The sequence below is a fragment of the Gekko japonicus genome, unplaced genomic scaffold (assembly GCF_001447785.1).
Source record: "Gekko japonicus isolate JY-2015 unplaced genomic scaffold, Gekko_japonicus_V1.1 scaffold2345, whole genome shotgun sequence".
Classification (NCBI taxonomy): Eukaryota; Metazoa; Chordata; class Lepidosauria; order Squamata; family Gekkonidae; genus Gekko; species Gekko japonicus.
Window position 1 is genome coordinate 121748 of NW_015172077.1, and position 24294 is coordinate 146041.

Genomic DNA, 24294 nt, shown 5'->3' on the forward strand with positions numbered 1-24294 from the left:
ATGCCCCGCCCTTCACTTAGCGTCTCAGAGCGGCTTACAAACTCCTTTCCCTTCCCCTCCCCACAACAGACACCCTGTGAGGTGGGTGGGGCTGAGAGAGCTCTTTTTCAAGGACAGCTGTGCCAGAGCTTGTGACTGACCCAAAGTCACATCAGATTAGAGTCCGCACACTTAACCACTACACCAAACTGGCTCTCTTCAAACTGGGAATTGGGCCCTTCTAAGGGGGAGGAGTGCCTCTGAGCTCAAGCAGAGTGCATTTATAAGATTATGCATGGGAAAGAGCAGGTAGAGAAAGAGGTACTTTTCTCACTTTCTCACAATACAAGAACTCGTGCGCACTCCGCACCCGGGTCTCAAACTGCTGAACTACTGACCTTCCACAGCCTGCAGTTCAGCGTCTTAACCACTTGAGCCACTGCAGCTCCATGATTTCAGCTAAGCATACCTTTATTTAGTCAGGAACAAGACAAGACACCCGGCTCACAGGCTGGCTTATATTCCCTCAGAGAAACCCACCACCAAACGCACACCCCACTCCCGATAGGCTATTTACAGTAACCAAGAGACCTATTGGCCTCTTGGCCTGGGACCTAGCCCTTTCATTGGGCCTGGCTAGGATCCTACTGCCCATTGTCCTTTTGGTCTGAAGCTAGCTGTGTTTGCTGCCTGGACAAGCCCAGGCCTGCCCAGCCCTGTAAGGGCCTGATACACTACAGTGCATTTTATCTGAAGTTGACTTGGGAGGCAAGCGGGGAATGGGACTTTCTCCATCGAATGCGGGGCAGCAGAACAGGCCTTTTGTGAAGGATCCGCCCTGCCTGCCCCCCCCCCCACTTTATCCCAGTGATATGTGAAAGGAAATGAAATTTGGGGGGGGGGGAATAAGTAAAGCTAGACTTTTTAAAAAAGCAATAAGATAGGGTTTTTTTAATAAACCAAGTAAATCTAGGCTTTAGAAAAAGCAATAAAGATAGGGTTTTTAATAAACAAACAGCAGTGTCACAAGGTAGACGACTTATAAAACACTCCATACTTCATAGGACCAATAATGTCGGAAGATCAATAATGTCTACATTATCTCAAAATAACAATACAATATGTCCCTGTGTCACCTACATCAGAAAATGTGAAGGAGAAAAACCAGACAAATCATCGCCTCGATAAATCTTTTATATAATACCCACAAAATAAAACTTCAAAAATGCTGATAACGTTTGTCCTATTGAATCCAGTATTCCTTTTACAAACTAATTTCCAAAAACCTTGGCATAGTTAATCCACAAGAATACTTCAGTGGACGTACTCACAGAATTACCATAAAAAGGATTAAAATGTCTTGTAGGTAACAGTTGTTTGCTTTCACCTGGTTAATGAAAGGACATATCTCTCAAAGTTACCAAGCATGCAAAAAAGTCAGGCAAGCCAATGGAAACCCTAACGGCTGTTAAAGCGGGTTGTATGGCCTAGTTGCTTCTGAAGTTGGCAGCCAGCTGTGGAGAGGGACTCAGATGGAGGGGGGGGGAATTCAGCTGGCAACAATATATAAAAAAATCAATTGAAAAAAAAGATTTACACACTTCTAGAAGATAGCCATTCTATGGCCCACTTGTATTTCTTACTTCTCTTGCTAAAAACACTGCCTTTGTTTTAGAGTAATTAACGCTAAGATGCTCCATCTTACAGAAAACACTAATCTTATCTAGGATCCATCTCAGACTGATTTGATTTGATAGCAAGACTGAAACTCTGTCTGTCTCCTGAGGAGGAGGGATGGGCTTCCCCATGAAGACCACCGGGAGTGGCAGAGTGTGGGTGGAGCCACCAAGTTGCAATGGGGACATCCTTGCCATTACTTTTGGGCAACAGTGGGAAGGGTGTGGTCTGGTTAGCCTCTAAGACGCAGACTTCCTGGAAAGAGAACATAGTGCTTGGCACAACGCAGAAGAATAAAACCACCCACACCTTCCATGGCCAAGGCCAGCCTAGTCTACGCCTTCTCCGTTGCTTGGGTGACCTTTTTTTGGCCCTTATCCGAGGTACTGGAGACCCTTGGTGTTCCTTGATTCACATACTTATCAGGTTTCTTTCCCCCTCACTGCAGATTTTAACCCAGATCACTGAAAACATCAGGTGTGCCGGATCTGCGTTATCCTTCTTCCTTTCAGTATAGTCAGATGAAATACTGGGTTCCCAGCTGGAACAGGTGAAGAGGTGGGAGACAGGCTGGTGAAAAGTGCCACAAGCTAAAAATAAAGTTCAGGCCCGGAGCAGCTTGGAGAAGGTCTGGCCAAAAGGGATGACCTTCTCCATTCCAGATGGACACCTGGCCAATTTGTCTCCTCATTCTTGACCTGCTGGGGACCCCAGCCAAGCTCAGGTAAGCTAACATTCAACGCAAGTCAGCTGCACCTATCAAGACCTTTGCTTTCAGTGCAATGTGGCTTTAGATGTGACTAGCTCCTTTTATGGGTTGCAAGGTGGGATGTAGAACTGACTTGCTTCTAGCTGGATAAGGTCCTGCGATTCAAGAGCTGCTGAAGTGTATCTTAAAACTCTTCAGCTTGTTCACCCCCTTCCCTGCATCCCAACTGGGCTTTTTGCTTTCAGTGGCTGTCATTTATTCCAGTGGTTTTCAAACTGGGCTGTAACCAATGCTCCCCCTAAGCTGTGGAGTCTTGTGAGCAAAAATTCCACTTTGTGAGCTACCGGCATTAAAGTTGTGAGTGAGCGATTTGGCTACTGCATAGTTTGCTCTGGAGCCATCCTTCCAGAGCGAAGACAAAAACATGTGAGCTGGAGGCTAAAAAACAGTGAGCTTGCTCACACTAACTCAGCTTAGAGGGAACACTGACTGTAACCATTGGCATTCCTCAATTAAAAGCTCTGTAACAGCAGCCATGCTTCCTTGAAAGGTGGTCCACCATTCCCAATTACTCCCTGCCACATGCAGTCACAAACACATAACTGGGTGCTTTGAAAATCTCCGTTCACACAGAATGGTGGTGAGGTCCAAGAGAACAGGGCAGAGCTCTGCATGAACCAAATTTGTGCCATGGGAGGTTGCACTCCAGAATTCACTGCACAACAACAGAGGGGTTACAGGATGGAGAGAGGGGATTCCCAAGAGGGAGGCTTAGAAACCGCGGGTTCATTCCAGCAGTGCGCTCCAGAGTTTTGAGGTGGTGTAAAAACAACTGCATTTTTTGTAAGTAAAAAATCAAGATCTGCCAGGATCAAATTTGGTGCCCCCTTTTTGCCATTCCTCCAGCCTTGTTCTGTGGCACAGTTGGAATGTGTGACTTTTAAAATAATACCTGCAGTTCCCCAGTTCTAACAAAGGATGCTAACTTTACTGTTTCCAGTTTGTTCTTTGACACAGAAGGTGGTCTGTAGTTTGAATATATCAGCCCTGTATTCACAGTCTTGTTCTTTTATAACACATTTGCGAGATTGTTAACGTGATACATTTTAAAGATTCAAGTATTAACAGCGCAACAAAAAACAAAAGGCTGAGATGGTAATTTCCTCTCCTGGATCCTGGCAAGGGTGCTTGGGAGACAGATTTGAACTGTGTTTCAGTTTTAGATAGATGCTGGCACACAGCAGTTAGCCTACAGCAGCTTCTATCGATGGGGGTCGTAAGTGAAGGTTTATAAATCTCTGTGAACAGGATCGAGTGGGGCTTAACACAACATCAGGAATGGACTGAGCCAACTCCCAACGTTGAGGGATTTTTTTTTACCAAGCTGCCCCCTCAATCTACAGCTGTTCTAGCCGGCTGGTTATGGCTAGCAAGGCTGGATGCAAGTGCTCGGAGCAGCTGATAGCCAGGAAGTCCGGGCCCCGACTGAAGGCCATCCCTCCACATAGTTCTGCACCCTTTTGCCCCATGCTTTGTACCCCACTCTTGGCCTGGGGCCAGTGTGAACACAAGTGATAAGGTTGGCCTACTGCATATATCGGAAGCCAAGCAATTCTGACTCATGTGGCCCAGTCTTGCTTTCTCTGTTTCAGCACTGCCAGCAACGGAGGAAATTATAGCCATGGAGTAGCCTTCTCCTGTTTTATTGTTGCTGGGCAAGCATGAGAAGAGGAAATTATAGCAGTGGAGTAGCCTTCTGTTTTATTGTTGCTGGGCAAGCATGAGATGTATTGCCTAGCTAACTCTAAGACATCGTGGTGTAACAGTCCTGGCTTTCGATGCCCAGGCTCCAGAAGTTACATCGATGTTGTCTCACTACTGGACTATTTTCCCCAAGGGACACACAGAGGGGACACCATCTCCTCCGTGGCAACTTATTTTGTTTGGGCCTTTGGTTAATTAGTAGAAGAGTTTTAGTTGGGAGGAGAGGCTATTGAGGCAGAAAGGCACAGTTACAAGACATAAAATAAATACCGCCGTTCTCTAATTGTACGGTGAACATGCACATGAGATTATATAGGGTGTAGGAGCCAAAGACCTCGGAGCCATTCTTTAAAAGAGGCACAGTAATGCACGGATCCAAAGAGAGGCTGGCCCCAGGATGCAGCTGCAGAACCAAGGATGTTCGGGTGCCGTTCCAGAAGCAGCAATAGAAGAGGCACTGTTCTGTACTTCACAGCAGCAGCACTGATGCCCCTTGCATCAACGCTCACAGAACAGGGACCAACTCCTTTAACAAACTAGCTGTGAACAGTCCATTTGAACCATTTATTAATCTGCCTTTTATTTTTTTTTACAAGTTTAGAAAAAGAAGCCCAGGATTTTCCCTCCTGTATGTTTTCGCCTTGCTTCCTCGTGGTCCATGATGCCAGCGGAAGTGGTCAGCACAATGTACCTAGGGACGACAGTGAAGAAACAACTTATGAGGGTCCAGGACAAGAGTTCTCTCCCACGTAACAGATCCGGAACAAGGAAACTAACCCTGCTTTTTGAACAAGCAATATATACAGGACAATTACCTGCTCCCAACCTTAACAGCTATTTTTAATGCACCTCTTGAGTTTTGCATCACAAACTATTTGAAGAGTGGACTTGTGCAGCGCTTTGATCTGTGCAATGGTGTGCCCCACCCCTTATGGATAGTAAGTACTTTAGCTATATCTCTGTATTCTTCTATCTGCTCATCTGGCTTCATCCTGCACTAGATTCAAAGTTCACCCTACTGTGTCTGTCCAACAATAGGTAGTCCCTTCCCCTCATTGTCCACGTGGCCCTAGTAAAAAGGTAATGAAATTAATAATTGTATAATGTAAACCGCTCAGAGCCCTTAGGGGTGAGCAGTCTATAAATTGAAAGTTAAATAAAATAAATAAATAAATAAAAAATAACTGAGGGAGGCTCTCAACTACGTGGAATGGGCTATTGTAAATAATTACAAAGAGAGGCTGGTTTCGAACAAGAGCCAGCCCAATCTATCAGCCCATCTCTCCTTTCAACAGTTTTCTATTGTGAATATAAATGAACATGCGTATATACTCCAATCAATGTTCCCTCTAAGCTCCACAGTGTTCTGAGCAGAAATTCTACCTTGTGAGCAAAAAAACCTAGTAGCATTAAAGTTGTGAGCAAGTCTGCATTTGACTATTGTGTAAATTATTTTTAAGATTATTCCCATAACCTTGTAAAAATCTCAGAATGAATTCTGAATATTTAAAGAATAATTTAAATGTTATAAGAGAAAACAGAACCAAGTCAAATTTCATTACACAAAATGTCCTCTAGAAGGGTAAACCAGCACTTAAGTATCAGCACTTAAGGGGGGGGGGAGCTCTTGCCTTCTACTTTGGGGGTTTTTTTGTTTTTTTTAGTGAACGATGACAACCAGCATTACAGGTCCAGTATAAAAGAGGTGGAACAATCACTGTCAGAACGCTGCCTAACCTAACAAACAGGAGATTGCTTACATATTATCAACCTGCCAAAACTACTTATTTATTCAAATATTTATACCCACTTTTCCCTGTGACTCAAGGCAGCCTACAAATCATATTGACAAGCATAATAGGGGTGTGCAAAAAAAAAAGAAATCATTTTTGTTTCTGGCGCAACGGTCAATGGGCCTCGTAGGCTATAATGAAGGATTGATCCAGGGGTCTCTGGGGGGCTTTTTGAGATAGAGGCACCAAATTTGCAGCTTATCTGCTGGTGCCTCTCCTCAACCCCCCCAAAAAAAAGTTTCAAAAAGATTGGACCAGGGGGTCCACTTCTACAGGCCCCCATCCTCCACTTGTGGTGAGCAGAAGCAGAAATCCTCTGAGCTGGCCTTGGAAATGTTGTGCGCCAGCGCCCCCTAGCGCAGCTTAGGGGGAACTGTGACTCTACTCCATCTGGTGAAGTGAACTCTGACTCAGAAAAGCTTATGTGGGAATAAATTGTTAGGTTCTAAAGTCTCCCATTTTATTTGGCTGCTACAAACATATTTATTTATCAGTAAAATTTATATCCCACCCTTCCCAGGATGGGCTAAGGGCAGGTAACAATAAAGTGCATGAACAATTAGAACCAGGTAATATAATTAATTCTTAAAACAGCTACAACCCTTAAAACAATTAAAATATGGCAAATTAAATATAACAGTTCAGACCATCTGTAAGACAGACTGATGGTAACTGGAGTCACACCAAGCTCCTATAATACCAGGACTTCGCATAGAGCAAATAGTCAGGGCAGGGAGGCCAACTAATTGGGTGCCCACCAACTCAAATGAAAGCCTGCCAGAACAGCTCTATTTACAGGCCCTGCGGAACTGTAATAGGTCCTGCGAGGCCCTGATCTCAAGTGGGAGCATGTTCCATCAGGTAGGGGCCAGGACAGAAAAAGCCCTGGCCCTAGCTGAGGTTACGTGGACATCCTTTGGGCCAGGGATAACCAATAGATGTTGATCAGTAGAGCGGAAGGCTCTCCAGGGGGTGTATAAGGAAAGGTATGCAGGTCCCAGGCGGCTCAGGACTTTAAAGGTTAATATCAAAAGCTTTTTTGGGGGGGGCCTGCGGTGGCTCAGAGGTTAAGATGCTGATCTGCAGGCTGGAAGGTCTGTAGTTCAGCAGTTCGAGTCCCTAGTGCTGTGTGATGGGAGTGAGCTCCCGTCTCTGGCCCCAGCTCCTGCCAACCTAGCAGTTTGAAAGCAAGACGTTGCAAGTAGATAAATAGGTACCACTTCGGTGGGAAGTTAACAGTGTTCCGTGCGCCTTGGCGTTTAGTCATGCCGGTCACATGACCACGGAAACGTCTTCGGACAGTGCTGGCTCTTCGGCTTGGAAACGGAGATGAACATGGCCCTCTAGAGTTGGATTCAACTAGCTTTCGAGCAAGGGAAACCTTTACCTTTACTTTTACCAACACCTTGAAACAGATCCAGTACTCAATTGGTAGCCAATGCAATGGTGGAGCACCGGCTGAATACGTGCCCACACAGGCATTACAGTCAGCAGGCGAGCAGCCACATTTTGTACCAGCTGGAGTTTCCGGGTCAGGTTCAAGGGTAAGCCCGTGTACAGCAAGTTACGGTAATCTAGCCTGGATGTGACCAGTGTTCCCCCTAAGCTGTGCGATTGAGCAGCCACTCATCGACACCGGAAACCCCGCTAAGCAGCAGTCTGGAGCCGCACAGGGTCTTGCACTGCCCATTGCCCGTTTTCAGATTACAGCAGTTCTATGCTGCTCAGGATGTGAACTGCTCCACTCGGGGTGGGGTGGAATTAGGGGGAACACTGGATGTGACCATTGCAGAGGTCACTGTAGCCAGGTCCTGGGCAGAGAAATAAGGGGCCAATTGCCTGACCTGCCAAAGGTAATAAAAGGCAGACCTGGCAACGGCAGTGACCGGGGCCTCCATAGAAAGCGAGGCATCCAGGATCATGCCCAGTCGCCTAACCCTCGGCACAGACACCAGCTGCACCTCATCAAGGGCTGGGAGCCTAATGCCCAAACCTACACCGCACCAGCTCAGCCACAGGAACTCCGTCTTCAACGGATTCAATTTCATCCGACTCTGTTGCAACCACCCAGCCACGGCATCTAACGCCCTGCCCAGATTTTCTGGGGGAGTCCATACGACCTCGCCCATACCTCCATATTAGCCGGGGAAGGGGGTGCATACAGATGTTGAATAGCATCAGTGAGAGGATCGTCCCTTGCGGCATACCACATTCCAGTGGGTACCCCTGGGAGACCATCTCACCAAGTGCCACCCTCTGTCCCCAATCACAAAGAAAGGAGGAAAACCACTGCAAGGCAGTCCCCCTCACTTTGTTGGCGAGGTGGTGGGGCAACAGCTCATAATCGACTGTGTCGAACGCTGCTGTCAGATTTAAAAGCGGCGGCAGCACCAACCCGCCCCGATCCAGCTGTCTCCAAACGTGAGGGCGACCAATGCCGTCTCTGTCCCATGACCAGGGCAAAAGCCGAACTGGAATGGATCCAGGATGGATGCTTCATCCAGGAAGACCTGAAGTTGCTCAGCCACATGCAAACCCACCTCAAGGCTACCTGTCTGGAATAATTAAAAGAGAAGGGCTTGCAGGACTGACGCTGCGCTGAGAATGACTCCCTCCCCCATCCCTCTCCTTACTGCAGAGTGCACCTGGCTGCACTTTAATATGGAGCATCCGAGTGCTTGCAAGGCCAGCAAGGGGAAAATCGGAGCCGGGCAAAGTGTTCAGCAGCAGCCCTCGTTACAGAAGTTTAACCATCCCATTCTCGGCACAACGAACACTTACCCAAACTGGCGTGAAGGAAGCAGATTGTTCTGCCACTTTTCCAAATCCTTCAGCTGGACATCAAATCTTGGACTGATCACACCACACTGTCAAAGGAGGCAGAAGAGCAACTTTTACCATTTCTTAACCATGACGGCTTCACTCACGACTGCGCTAAGGGAGAGGGGGAGACACTCATGCTCAGGCACCAGTGACTAATAAGACAAAATACTGCAATGCAGGTGGCCAAGAGGAGCAGAACATGACTTCTTGTGAGATCGATTCATCCCTAGAAACGAGTGATATCAAGAGAAGGTGCATGGCCCTCACACTGAACCACAGAACCACTGCAATGCCATCCCTCCTCCACCATCGGGGAGAATGACGGAATACTAACCACTGGAAGGCAGGCGCTTTAGCTATAACTGCCCACTCCTCACAGGTGTTATTCCTTGCTGCCTCTTGGCATGACCAACTGATGCCCCTACCAGCCTACGGTTAGCAAGCTGGTGCTAGCTGCTTCTTCTTCCTTCTATCTACGAGACTGCTGGCATTACCTACTGCTGATTATTCCTGCCTAGGATTAGACTGCTAGTATTTATGCTGGTGAGAACTGAATGTCAAGTGTGGGGGGGAAAGCTGCAAAGGCGGGGTGAGTGAAGTGCCAGGGGTCGGTGATAGGAAGGATTGGGTAGACTGACGGGAGAAAAGGTGGGCAAAAGAGACTGGGGTCGATTGACTTGGAGACCAAGCCCTCTGAGGAAGGCTGAGGGGATTTGGGAATGTCGAGTCTGGACAAGAGGAGGTTGAGGGGGACATGATGGCTCCCTTGAAGTATTTGAAGGTATGACGGGAGACGCTCATGCTCAGGCATCAGTGACTAATAAGACAAAATACTGCAATAGAAAGTGAGGCATCCAGGATCACGCCCAGGCACCTAACCCTTGGCACAGGCACCAGCAGCACCCCATCAAGGGCTGGGAGCCTAATGCCCAAACCTACACCGCACCAGCTCAGCCACAGGAACTCCGTCTTCAACGGATTCAATTTCATCCGACTCTGTTGCAACCACCCAGCCACGGCATCTAACGCCCTGCCCAGATTTTCTGGGGGAGTCCATACGACCTCGCCCATACCTCCATATTAGCCGGGGAAGGGGGTGCATACAGATGTTGAATAGCATCAGTGAGAGGATCGTCCCTTGCGGCATACCACATTCCAGTGGGTACCCCTGGGAGACCATCTCACCAAGTGCCACCCTCTGTCCTCAATCACAAAGAAAGGAGAAAACCACTGCAAGGCAGTCCCCCTCACTCCTTTGTTGGCAAGATGGTGGGGCAATAGCTCAGAATCGACCGTGTCGAACGCTGCTGTCAGATTTAAAAGCGGCGGCAGCGCCAACCCGCCCCGATCCAGCTGTCTCCAAACGTCATCCGTGAGGACGACCAACGCCGTCTCTGTCCCATGACCAGGGCAAAGCTGAACTGGAATGGATCCAGGATGACCTGAAGTTGCTCAGCCACATGCAAACCCACCTCAAGGCTACCTGTCTGGAATAATTAAAAGAGAAGGGCTTGCAGGACTGACGCTGCGCTGAGAATGACTCCCTCCCCCATCCCTCTCCTTACTGCAGAGTGCACCTGGCTGCACTTTAATATGGAGCATCCGAGTGCTTGCAAGGCCAGCAAGGGGAAAATCGGAGCCGGGCAAAGTGTTCAGCAGCAGCCCTCGTTACAGAAGTTTAACCATCCCATTCTCGGCACAACGAACACTTACCCAAACTGGCGTGAAGGAAGCAGATTGTTCTGCCACTTTTCCAAATCCTTCAGCTGGACATCAAATCTTGGACTGATCACACCACACTGTCAAAGGAGGCAGAAGAGCAACTTTTACCATTTCTTAACCATGACGGCTTCACTCACGACTGCGCTAAGGGAGAGGGGGAGACACTCATGCTCAGGCACCAGTGACTAATAAGACAAAATACTGCAATGCAGGTGGCCAAGAGGAGCAGAACATGACTTCCTGTGAGATCGATTCATCCCTAGAAACTAATCATTATCAGGAGAAGGTGCATGGCCCTCATACTGAACCACAGAACCACTGCAATGCTATCCCTCCTCCACCATCAGGGAGAATGACGGAATACCAACCACTGGAAGGCAGGCGCTTTAGCTACAACTGCCCACTCCTCACAGGTGTTATTCTGTGCTGCCTCTTGGCATGACCAACTGATGCCCCTACCAGCCTACGGTTAGCAAGCTGGTGCTAGCTGCTTCTTCTTCCTTCTATCTACGAGACTGCTGGCATTACCTACTGCTGATTATTCCTGCCTAGGATTAGACTGCTAGTATTTATGCTGGTGAGAACTGAATGTCAAGTGTGGGGGGGAAAGCTGCAAAGGCGGGGTGAGTGAAGTGCCAGGGGTCGGTGATAGGAAGGATTGGGTAGACTGATGGGAGAAAAGGTGGGCAAAAGAGATTGGGGTAGATTGACCTGGAGACCAAGCCCTCTGAGGAAGGCTGAGGGGATTTGGGAATGTTGAGTCTGGACAAGAGGAGGTTGAGGAGGACATGATGGCTCCCTTGAAGTATTTGAAGGGCAGGGAGCTATTCCTGTTGGCAGCAAAAGATAGGACTCGCAATAATGGGTTTAAATTAAGGGCAGGAAGGCACCAGCCGGATCTTAGGAAAAACCTTTTGACAGAGTTGTGCAACAGCGGAATCAGCTGCCTCGGAAGGTGGTGAGCTCCCCCTCCCTGGCAGTCTTTAAGCAGCGGCTGGACAAGCACTTGTCAGGGATGCTCTAGGCTGATCCTGCATTGAGCAGGGGGTTGGACTAGATGGCCTGTAGGGCCCCTTCCAACCATGTGATTCTATGATTCTATCTAGCAGTGAAGCACCAGGGACAGGAATCGCGTGTACCATGAGGGCTGTTCCCTCATGAAAAGAAAAACCACAACAGTCTAATGCAGGGATGTCAACCAAACGGCCCGCAAGCAACTGGCTCTCTCCTGCTTCCTTCCTGGGCTGCTGCAGCTGCATTTTCCCCTCAATCTTGCAGGTAGAGATGAAAAGCCCTTCCCTTCACTCCATTAGCTAAAGGAGAAAGGGAGGGAAAGAAGTCCATGGAGCAAGAGAACAAAGTCACACCTTTAAGATCAACAAAGTTTATTCTAGATATAAGCTTTCATGTACCCGCCACTGATTCAGAGAGAGGGATGGGGGATTCTTCCGACAAGCAAATTTACATTGAGATCGCCCTGCTCTGCTGTTTACTTGATATCACAGTCCAGTAGGACCTTAACAACTAACAGAATTTGTGGCAGGGCAGGAGCTTTCACGAGTCACTGCTCACTTCTTCAGATACAGCTAGAATGTGAGCCCATCAGTCCTTACAATAGCAGGTGCTGTTAATGAGAGAAGAAACCTAGATCTCAATTCAGTCCTAGAGGATGCATTGTCTTGAGGCTGCAATTCAGTAGTATCTCTTTCTAATCTCCCTTTGAAATTCCTTTGCAAGAGAACTGCGACTTTTATGTCAGCAACTGAATGTCCTGAAAGGTTAAAATGTTCCCCCACTGGTTTTTGAATGTTGTGGTTTCTAATGTAATTTATTCTTTATATTTTTTATATATTTATTGTTTGCATCCTCCTGGACTGAACTGAGACCAAGGTTTCCTGTCTCATTACCAATGCCGATATCTGCATATCACACCTAATCCAATCGAGCCTGCTATTGCCATTCGGCATCTTAAAATCACCATTACAAAAGGTGACATTTATGTCAGATCCGGCCCTTATAACAAATGAGTTTGACACCCCTGGTCTAAGGTCACACTGCTCTCTGCCACGAGCAGTAAATTTGTATTAAGGCAAGTGGGACAGAGTATGTGCTACTGGGCCAGGTTTAAGAGGCAGTTTCAGGAGCTCATGTCTAACTTGTGCCTCTTTTCAAAACAGCCCCAACAAAGAACTAGTGCAACTGTTCCCATTTAACTGAGGTTTATTCACCAAGAAAAGAATGCAAAGAGAAATAACAAATGAGTGTTTGTGTGCAACCTGATCTGTCAACATTCAGGAAAGCACTTTTGTATTTCTGCTTACACCCAGGACAGTCAAACCATTATGAGTCCCTAAAGCCAGGAGAATTTCACCCAAGTGAGAGGAAAACTAAATGCACGCACATCGTCTAACTCAACATTCCATTTTAAGTTTGGCAGCTTAGTCAGAAGTCAGATCCTACCTTGTTGAGTCTGCCTGTGAGGTTCACAACAATTTTCCCCGCTCTGTGATCATCAATGATCTCAAATTCACCTATGTAACCTGAAAGGATAGAGCAGCACTCAGTATATTCACACCTCGTCATTGCTGAAAATCTAAGCAAACCTCAGACAGCAGACAGTGTCACGACCCCAAATCAAGTCCTTTCACTGCTATTATTTGCTTCACCACCCTAAAACAAGTCCCTTAGACTGGAGGGCTGGGAACCAACTCACTACCCCACACCCTCTTTTTCTACTAAAAGGTCCACCTTCAGCTTTAGGGGTGTGAGGCAAAATGGGTTTCTTTTCTTTTTCATGCAAGATATATACCTGTCTTTATCCATGAAGCAGAGAGCACAGGAGTTACCCATCAAGACCTCTTTTCCCTGGATGCTACAGATTGCTGTGGGGGCTTGATGAGAACACAGCAGACATGGATAATAAGCACACTTAAATGCATTAAATTTGTAAGTGTGAGACATTTAACACCTTCCCATTCTCGTATGATAAACAGCACAGACTACCAGAGCTGAAAGATACTCTACACATACAGTATGTTTTCAAAGAGGTTCAGAAAAAAAATAACCCAACCAGTCTTAACACTTCACTGTTTTTAAATAAGAACAGCGCCCAAACCTATTGCCCACCGCAGGATACCTCCTGTCGCTCCCCCCACCAAACCCCCCACCTGCCCTGTTTGTCCAAAGGTTGCTGAATGTTAAATTGCCTCAGGCTTTTTGCCCACTCCAACATCCCTTTCAGCATTTCAAATGTGACTGGTCCAAGCAGAATGGAGAAGAAAAGAGGGCAGAATCTTCTCCATCATGTCCCATATTGGAACTGGAGTCTCTTTTCTGGTCCCAAAGCCCTTCACTCTATTTCACATTATGCCTTGTAATTGGCTAAAGCACAACAGCAGGTCCATGGCACTGTGAAGAAGCACTAGGGAGACCTGGGTTCAATGCTGGCTCAGCCTTGGGCCAAATCACAACCTCAGAGCGACCACACAGACCCAGCTCCTTTAAGTCAATGATGTTAAGAACGTCATTTTTATAATAATTGAACTGTGAAGATTTATCTTGCTGTAAGCGCATAAGCTGCGGTGGCTCAAGTGGTTAAGACGCTGAACTGCAGGCTGTGGAAGGTCGGTAGTTCAGCAGTTCGAGACCCGAGTGTGCGGAATGAGCTCCCGTCTCTAGTTCCAGCTCCTGCCAACCTAGCAGTTCGAAAGCAAGAAATTGCAAGTAGATAAATAGGTACCACTTCGGTGGGAAGGTAACAGCGTTCCGTGCGCCTTGGTGTTTAGTCATGCCGGCCACATGACCACGGAAATGTCTTCGGACAGCGCTGGCTCTTCGGCTTTGAAACGGAGATGAGCACCGCAACCCTAGAGTCGGACTCGACTGGCTTTCGAGCAAGGGAAACCTTTACCTTTAAGCGATAACACTGGACAATTTGCAAGCGGGTCTACAGAAGAAGAGCCAGATTCAAGTCCAGCAGCACCGGAGACCAACAGGACTTTCAGGGTATGCACGCCAAAAATCTTGTTGCTCTGTAAGGTACTACTGGACTCAAATCTAGAAATTTCTTGGGGACTTCAGTTAATGCTGCACTAAAAAATTTCTATTCAGCACAGGAAGATTTATAAACACACACACATGTCCTTGGCAGAAGATCACCTGAAACAGGCCTGGGGAGCTGCGCTTTGCCCCATTCTCATGCCTGGAAATTACAATTCTGCCCATGGATCTCCTCTGACTATGTCTGATCAGTGAACTTCATGTGGATATGTGGACTCGGCCATTTATTTCATTTATACCTCACTTTTCTCCCCAAATGGGGACCCAGCGTGACTGACAACTTTCTCCCCTACACAACCACCCCATGCGATAGGCTAGGTCAAGAGAGGGTGACTAGCCCCAAGATCGCCCAAAAAGTTTCCATGGCAAAATGTGAATTCAAACCTGGGTCTCCCAGATCCTAGCCTGACACCCTGACCACTCCAATATGCTGGCTCTTTAGAGATTGACTGGCTAAAGATCACCAGTGAACCTTACGGATGATTGGAGGGATTTGAACACAGATCCTCCTCCAAAGTTCTAACCACTTCCCCACACTGGGTGTCCACCACAGTATCAAAACTGAGCTTTCTGGCAAGATGTGCCTCGAGCGGCACAGTTCCCACCGCTGACACAGCACAAGGGGCATTTAATTTAATTTTCAATTTCTATACCGCTCAACAATGCTCCCTCTAAGCTGTGGAGTCGTGTGAGCAAAAATTCTACTTTGTGAGCTACTGGCATTAAAGTTGTGAGCCAGGAATTACATTCCTATCTAGGGCCACATGCATGTGCTAAGGAAGACACAGTTCCTGCACTTGGGCAAGCACACGAGTCTCTACTCAACTTCTTGACGGCTTTGTTGAAGGGGGAATAAATGATTCTACTGAAGGAGAACCCTATCATGAGACCATGCAAACCAGGCATGCTCAGAATAAAATCGCACCTAGAAGCCCTGACCTGGGGGCCCCAGGCCAGCCTGATCTCATCCGATCTCACAAGCTAAGCCAGGTCAGCCCCAGTCAGTCCTCGGATGGGAGGCCAAAGAAGCCCAGACTCGCGATGCAGGCAATGGCAATCCACCTCTGAACGCTTCTTGCCCCAGGGCCACTGCAGTACTCTTTGGTGTAGTGGTTAAGTGTACGGACTCTAATCTGGGAGAACCGGGTTTGATTCCCCACTCCTCCGCTTGCACCTGCTGATGTGACCTTGGGTCAGTCACAAGCTCTGGCACAGCTGTCCTTGAAAAAGAGCCCTTTGTGTCAGAGCTCTCTCAGCCCCACCCACCTCACAAGGTGTCTGTTGTGGGGAGGGGAAGGGAGAGGAGTTTGTAAGCCGCTCTGAGACACCTTTGGGCAGTGAAGGGCGGGGTATAAATCCAATCTCTTCTTCTTCTTCTTTCATTAGGACCAATTTAGAAGTCAAAAAATAAACCAGCAGGTTTTCAAATCCCCCCAAGTTCTGACCGAAACACAGGAGGAAAAAACCCAGAGTCCGGCCTCCTCAAGTGGAGCCACTGCACACTGCCCAGCTCCTGGTTCTGTATTTTCAACAGGATGCTTCCCATGTTTGTTTCTTCCTCCCAGAAGGGCAGGGGCAGAGTCTGCTATCTGTGCCCATTTGAGCCCTAGAGGGTGCACGGACGAAGAGGCCTCTGCAGCGGGGTCTGAAATCTGTCCCCCCTTTTTACCTTCCAGCCTGACTGAGAGTCCTGGAGAACCTGAAAGTTTCCCCACTGGCTTGCGTCCTTCCGAATCGTATTACATGGTCGTTGGTTTTGAATGATCCACGTCCAGTGCTCCACCGACCGAGACAGTGATTATGCCTACGTGGCCAAGACCTTGTATGTTTCCCTGCCTATCGTATGCAGGAGGCACAGACATTGTTATGGACCTACCGTGCTTCATCATCACAGTTAAGAACCGGACGATCACTTTGGAGCACGGCCTGATGAGAACTTGACGCTTCCCACGTTTCTCTGCATTGTTGATGCTTTTGAGAGCATCTGCTAGAACATTCATGCGCACCATGGTGCCTGCAAAAAGAAAATGCACACACAGTTCAAGGCCAAGTCCACACTGTGATCCCGAAGGCTGCCAATACTTTCACTGGGAAAAATTAACACCGGCAGGGGGATGGGGGGACGCTCCAGGAGCCAGAAGCATGTCCCCCCCTTAACCGGAAGTGATGTTGTGCGTCACCCAGAAGTGACATAGGCACACTGGGGATGGCACTCTGGTTTTTGGGCAAAACTCTATGGTAAAATCACCCTCAAACCATAGAGCCCTGCCAAAAAACCAGAGTGTCACTTCTGGGTAACATCTGCATGACACCCAACATTCGGGGGGGGGGGGGGGACGGCGGGCTGTCGGGGGGCGCAGGAGCCCGGAAAAGCAGGGAATCCCCTGCCCCAAACTGGGGAATGGTAACCCTAGTGGAAGAGCCTTCATTGGCTTGGCACAGAGAAGGCCCCCGGCTCAAACCCCTGGCATCTCCAGTTAAAAAGTTTAGGCAACAGGGGGTGTGAAGGACCTCAGCCTGAGACCCAGGAGAGCTGCTGCCAGTCCTGACCTTGACGGACCAATAGTCTGGTTCAATATAAACCTCCTAAGGAAGTTTAGTCCCTCCCCCTCTTTTTTTTTGGGGGGGGGGGAGGCTGGTTCAGTTTAATGGAGCTTCCTGTACTGCAAGATATCTGTGGAGGTGTTCCCCCCCATCAAGTTCCAGAGTTTTTTCCCCCCTGGACTATTCCATTTTTAAACACAAGTGATGCTGCAGAGTTTTCAGTGCAATTGAGGCCCTCCAGTGACCTCCACGGAAGACAGAAATAGAGAAATCCACAGCAAATTCACACAGTTGTTTGGGTGGAAGAAACTAGTGCCGTTCTCAGCCCTCTGTGGGTTTTTTCCCACCTTAAATTTAAGCACTATAAGCAAAGCACATGCAATATTATCCTTACGCTTCAATACAAATAATTTCGACATAAAGCTTTGTATCTGCTTACACAGAACATTTACACGACAGTTTATTCCCCCCCCCCAAACTCAAGTATTTCACTTCAAGTATTTGTTGCTACCTAGACATAACAATAACATGGCCAGGCTTTACATTTTGGGTACTAAATATAATCAAAACAAACACACTAAACCAAACCAGGTTCTATTCAGGGCATTAAAAACATCTCCAGACATTTTACAAAGCCACTTCTTCCCTGTCATGCTTTTAAAGATGTTTGGAAACCAAGTTGTGCGCCCCAAGTTTAATATACCACCTGTTGCTGCTGCTGCTCCCCTCACCAGAGAATTCTATCTGAACATACAGGTAAAGGTTCCCTTGCTCGAAAGCCAGTCGAATCCGACTCTAGGGTTGCGGTGGTCATCTCCGTTTCAAAGCCGAAGAGCCAACGCTGTCCGAAGACATTTCCGTGGTCATGTGGCCGGCATGACTAAACACCAAGGTGCACGGAACGCTGTTACCTTCCCACCGAAGTGGTACCTATTTATCTACGGTACTTGCAATTTCTTGCTTTCGAACTGCTAGGTTGGCAGGAGCTGGAACTAGAGATGGGAGCTCATTCCGTCATGCGGCACCCGGGTCTCGAACTGCTGAACTACTTCCACAGCCTGTAGTTCAGCGTCTTAACCACTTGAGCCACCGCAGCTCCTCTCTGAACATATAGGAATTGTCTAATTCTAAGCCAGAGCCGTCTCCTCTGATGGGCAGTGGCTCTCCAGCTTCTCTGGCACAGGAAGGGTTTTCCCAGCCCTCCTTTCTACGATCCCGCAGAAAGCACAGAAAAGGGGAACCAAGGGGTTGGAGACAACTAAGGGGTTTATGATAGAGGTTTATAAACTTATGCATAGGGTGGAGGAACTGAAGAGGGAGCATTTTCTCTCTCTCCCATAACACTCAGGGGCACCCAATGAAGTTGCTGGGAAACAGGCTCAGCACAGACAAAAAGAAATATTTCTTTACTCACAAATATTTAAAATGTGGATTTCACTGCAATAGGAGGTAGTGATGGCCAAGAGATCGAATAGCTTTAAAAGGAGTTAGGTTCATGGAGAAGAGGTTTGCGACGACAGAAGAGAGTATCCCTCTACAGAGGCAGCAAACCTCTCAGTACCAGAGCCAGGAGGCAGCATCAGGGAAGGGACTTGCCCTCTAAACGCTGCTTATTGTCCTCCGGGGCAACCAGCTGGCTGCTGTGTGAGACAGAATTCTGGACTAGATGGAGCACTGGGCTGAGCCAGCAGGGCTACTCATTAAATTTGCTGATGATACCCAATTGGGAGGAGTAGCAAACACCCAAGAAGATAAGAGTTAAAATTCAACAAGACCTGAATACTCTGGAGAAGTGGGCAGTTGCAAACAGGATGCAATTCAACAAAGATAAATGCCCAGTATTACATCTGGGCCACAAAAATGTCAAGCACAAATACTGGATGGGGGGTACGTTTCTGGGGAGTAGTGTATGCGAAAGAGATCTTGGGGTAAGAGTGGACTGTAAACTAAATATGAGCACTCAGTGTGATGCAGTGGCAAAAAAGGCAAATTCAGTCTTGGGTGGTATTAAAAGGGCCATAGCATCGAAATCGCAGGTCATAGCTCCTCTGTATACTGCTTTGGTCAGGCCGCATCTTGAGTACTGTGTGCAGTTCTGGAGGCCTCACTTCAAAAAGGATGTGGACAAAATCGAGAGGGTGCAGAAGAAAGACGAGGATGATCAGGGGTCTGGAGACTGAGCCCTACGAGGAAAGGCTAAGGGCCTTGGGAATGTTTAGTTTGGAGAAGAGGAGATTGAGGGAGGACATGATTGTTCTCTTTAAATATTTGAAAGGATGTCATTTGGAGGAGGGCGGTAGCTCAGGTAGTTAAGACACTGAACTGCAGGCTGTGGAAGGTCGGTAGTTCAGCAGTTCGAGACCCGAGTGTGCAGCATGACGGAATGAGCTCCCGTCTCTAGTTCCAGCTCCTGCCTGCCTAGCAGTTTGAAAGCAAGAAATTGCAAGTAGATAAATAGGTATCACTTCAGCGGGAAGGTAACAGCGTTCCGTGCACCTCGGCATCTAGTCATGCCGGCCACATGACCACGGAAATGTCTTCGGACAGTGCTGGCTCTTCGGCTTTGAAACGGAGATGAGCACCGCAACCCTAGAGTCGGATTCAACTGGCTTTCGAGCAAGGGAACCTTTACATTTACCTTTAAGGAGCTGTTCCACTGGGATAGGACCCGAAGCAATGGGTTTAAATTACATGCAGAAAGGTATCGGCTGGATATTAGGAAAAAAATTTTCATGGTCAGAGTTGTTCACAGGTGGAATCAGCTGCCTAGAGAGGTGGTGAGCTTATTTATTTATTTATTTTTCATATTTATATCCCGCCCTCCCCAGGTGGGCTCAGGGCTCCCCTTCACTGGCAACTTTCAAGGCGAGGCTGGACCAATATTTCTCAGAGATGCTTTAGGCTGGTCCTGCATTGGGCAGGGGGTTGGACAAGATGGTCTGTACGGCCCCTTTCCAACTCTACGATTCTATGTTCCCACCCTTTAATCCAGAGACCTACACACAGTTCACAGGTCAGACCCTCGTGGGGTTGCACAGCTTCACCTCCTGGGTTATGAGTCCTTACAAACAAACTTTTTAAAAAAAGTCCTAGCAACTTTTATGTTAACAGCAAAATACTCAGTTTGAATCACCACTCTCCCATGGAAGCTTGTGGTGTGACCTTGGACCAGCCATGCACGCATCCTAACCTACTTCACGGGGTTACTGTGAGGATAAAATGGAAAAGGGAAGATTGTGAGAAGCCACTTTGGGCCCCACGTTGAGGAAAAAGAGGAATATAGATGAGGTAAATAAATCCTAATGGATATACTCTTCAATGCACCTGAGTAACAAATAATTCTGAGTCACAAATGCTGATGCTGGAGTACATTATTAAGTCTGAACTTCTGCTTAGCACTGCTGTGACAAGACTATCCCTGTGGAATTATCATCACGGGTAGAGAGCAAGGGGACGACTCCTGCCTGACTTTGCATGTGGACGGAGAGCAACAGTGAGATTACTCAATGGTGGAGAGGATTCCTCCGGCTTATTCCTTACAAGGACACCCCACATACACTCCTCCGGATGCTCGGCTTGTTTCTCCTCCCCTCAGCTCTTGTCCACAGTCTGAAAGCAACTTTGAATCACCCTCCTCCTGTCAAGTGACTAAATGTCACATGACTCTTGACAGTACTCAGGTTCTGGGCCTAGAGCAGCTGAAGATCCCTGCTTTAGGGGGGGGGGGTCATACCATTGAAGTTGGGAGCTTTGGCCTGCATGGAACAGTCTCTTCCCCCTACCTTGCCTAAAGAAAAAATTGGACAGTATCTTTTCATCTGCTCACTCTACTCATGTCTGGAAGCTCTCACACTGTACAAGAAGTTTTAGAAAAGCAAAAATATGACATAGGACCCGGTCACACGGGCAGGAAAATACCGGGGGGGGGGAGCGTGGCTGTTTGTCCCGGAGCAAAATAATGCGCGGTTAGGGGGGAGGTGCCGATCACAGGAAAATCCTGCAGCGCGGCAAAGAAGCAGCCTCTAGCAAAAGGCTCCGCCGGTTTAACCCCTTCCAGGGCTGCAGAAGAATGCAAACTGTGTCCTCCGTCCAGTCCCCTCCAGGAGGAGTTTCAGCCGGGCTGCCCTCTCGCCATGCCCCCCCTGCACCTCCCCCTCTGCCGCCTGGTACATAGAGTTCCTCTCGAGGAGGCCGAGGCAGGAGTGTGGGGGGGTACAGAAAAGAGGAGGGGGCTGTGTTGTTTGTTTTTAAACGAAGTGTGCGCATGCGCCGTTGGGTGCTTGTGCGCACCCCGTGGAGACTTGGGGAAAAAAACCTTTTAGCGACGGGACATGGGCGGGCGCCGGATGCCACGACCTACCACCGGAAACGCCGCCCTGAGCCCACGGGGGAGGGCGGGGTATAAGTACGAAAAATAAATAAATAAACGCGATCAGGCGCCCGCCCTTGCCCCACGGTTTCCAGAAACTAATACCTCGGAGGTACTAGTTTTTTACCCCACATCTTCGGCGGGAAGCCTTGGGTTCGCCACGGGAGCTCTACGCTTCCCAGATGTGGCGCTGTGATCGCGCCGGAAAATCCGCCTATCTTCTGTCTCTGTAGCGTGGCTAATGCTCCGTGTGACCACAGCCATAATAGCCTTAAGTCACTGCCAACCACAGAAAACAGTGGCTAATCTTTGTTGTATACAACAAACTACCTACATTTTTACGAGGCACGGCCACTGGATGTTTGAGCCCCAAACCAGAATCACTTCTTCCAATTTACAAAACGCTTCTCTTGTTGGCTGACTGCAAATAATTTACCTGCCACCACAACCAGCTGTCACTGGCTTGTGGGATTGTGAGTCCTAGATGGCTTCTGGCAAAGGTTTATCAAACACTCAGGAATGCCTGAAGTCACCCCCTTGGGAGACACTGTCTCCCGCTATTTCATTTCAAGACTCCAGTCTTTGTTTCACATGGGCATTTTGAGCTCACAAGGGATGTGGGAGTGAATCTAAACCAAGTACTTACAGCAGGGAACTGCAGCACCCTAATCCAGTTGTCCCTACAGTCAGAATTTACATTTGCTCAAGTATACAGAGCCAGGCTGCGAGAGAGACTCAAACTAACAGTCGTTTATTTTTAATTTTTGTAGTCAGACCCCACTTTCCATGGGGTTCCAAAGCAACTTACCACTGTTCTTCCTGCCTCCTCGCAACAAACTAGTAGCGCTGGAAACTAGACATGCAATGCACACCCCTGGACTTCTCTCTATCCTAGCATCATCCAGTCCCCGGTACTTTAAATGGGAACTAAAAAAAGGAATGCTGCTGCCCCTCCCACCCTCTCTACATCAACTCCCAAAGCCCAACTCTCGTCAAAACTCCTTGGCCACATGCCATCACTGACCATCAGGGCCCCGAAATTGACTCAGAAGTCAGTCTCACTCTGCCAAAGGAGAAAGTGAGTACGGACTCTCTGCCTTACTCTCAAGTAAGCACGGGAAGTGCTGACTGTTCAGCAGCAAAGCATCTGCTTTGCACATAGATGGTCCCCAGTTCACTCCCTGGCCAGCTCCATTTTAAAGACTGAAGTAACTGCTGGTCAGGGCAAACCATACAGATCTCGGTAGATGAAGGGTCTAACATGACCCTTCTACACATTGAAGTCAATGTGCAGAGAAAGGGAGTCGGGGCCCTGCCCTGGACACCACACAATCTCCTAGTTATGAGCACAGCACCTATGCGCACAGGAAGTGCCTGTATGCACACTTCCTCCCTGTGATCATCAATATTTAGAAAGCTTCACCCCGATCACTGGAGTGGAGCATAAGTGTGCACAACTTCTTTTGCAAGCAGGCGATCGCACAGCTGCTGGTCCAGCCTTCTCACCCACACTTGCCCTCTTTCTGTGTCAACGCAACGCTTGTCTTGTGCAAAGGGCTAGTACATGGCAACTTTATGTGTTGGTGGGGGAAACTCTGCACACACTAAGATGTGTGGACAAACTTGTAGCTTTTAATCCATTGTAAACACAGCAAAAGCTAAAGGGAATACTCTCCACGTACACAGAGATGTATACACACAAAAGGGAAGAGGCAGCACTTTGCACATGCCCTGGGGCGGCAAGACTAGCCATGCATCTTTACTCTAGAGTAAGCATAACAAGAAAACACTATGCACACACCCCAGGACGTGCATCTTGGCTTGCGGCTTTACTTCTTGGTAAGCATAACAAGGCCAGAAGAAGGGGGTACACCGCACACGCCCAGGAACAGGTGGCGAAGCTTACTCGCATTCTTACTAGCCAATAAACACACCTCGAGAGGAAGGGGCAGAGGCCAGCATGGGTAGGCTTGCCGCTTTATTTTAGCATTAAAGGGTGGGAGAAAACAAGACTTTGCACATGCCCAGGAGCGGGGTGGTCTCGCAGCAGCCCCCGCCAGCAATCGCAAGGGAGGAAAGTCCGCGAGTGCGGCCCCGAGACTGCACCGGCTGAGGCGTTCTGCGTCTTGCCAGGCCCGGCCCGCCCCCGACGCGCCTGGCCCGCGCTGAGAGCCCTCCGCTCCGGCATTCCCCGTTTCTCCACCCCCCGGGGCTTCTTTCAGGGCGCCGCCGCGAAGGCCAGGCCGGGCGTATCCGTCCCCAAACAGGCGGCGCCGGTCCAGCGGAGTCTCGCCTCCCGATCAACCGCGGAACCGCCGCTCTGAGAGACAGGATGGATCCGATACGAGGCGGATCCTAGGCGGGACCATCGTAGCGCACTACTCACCCGTACAGCAAGATGGCGGAAAAAGGAAAGAGAGCGCCCGCGCGCGAAGGATTATGGGAAACGCGAAGCTCTCAAGCGGAAAAGAGACCGCGCTTCCGGCCAGCCGGCTGGCTCTCGTTGGCGTACACCATAGAGAGCGCGGCGAAGAGCTCTGTGGCGGAAGCGCTCTCACTCTTTACATGATAATAGAAGAGCGGGTCTGGGTGAAGCCGGAAGCGCGTATACGCGCTGCGACTCTGGGTTGACTTCCGGCTTATTTTCTCTCTGTGGCTTTAAACGAAGGTCTACGAAGGATCTGGTATGCAGGAGCGACCGCAACAGTTCCAGGAAGGACGGACACTTTTTTGACACATTGTATATTATGTAACAGCGTTCCGTGCGCCTTGGCGTCTTGTCATGCCGGCCACATGACCACGGAAACGTCTTCGGACAGCGCTGGCTCTTCGGCTTTGAAACGGAGATGAGCACC

General features: G+C 48.6%; 1 protein-coding gene across 1 annotated transcript; it reads right to left on the minus strand.

Moving 5' to 3' along the window:
* Positions 1–4679: 4679 nt before the first annotated feature.
* RPS15A (ribosomal protein S15a) lies at positions 4680–23899 on the minus strand. Its single transcript, XM_015420885.1, has 5 exons — positions 23826–23899; positions 16403–16540; positions 12928–13007; positions 10459–10544; positions 4680–4820 (listed from the first exon to the last, which is right to left on the minus strand). The coding sequence occupies exons 2-5, from the start codon at positions 16533–16535 to the stop codon at positions 4727–4729; spliced, it is 393 nt and encodes a 130-aa protein (XP_015276371.1). The 5' UTR covers positions 16536–16540; positions 23826–23899; the 3' UTR covers positions 4680–4726.
* Positions 23900–24294: the final 395 nt, after the last annotated feature.

Excerpts from the sequence above, each read along its gene's own strand:
- RPS15A (XM_015420885.1), bottom strand. The coding sequence starts at position 16,535 with ATGGTGCGCATGAATGTTCTAGCAGATGCTCTCAAAAGCATCAACAAT. Across the intron at positions 13,008-16,402 it reads AACTGTGATGATGAAGCACG|GTTACATAGGTGAATTTGAG; the intron begins GTAGGTCCATAA and ends CTATCCTTTCAG. Across the intron at positions 10,545-12,927 it reads TCACAGGCAGACTCAACAAG|TGTGGTGTGATCAGTCCAAG; the intron begins GTAGGATCTGAC and ends CTCCTTTGACAG.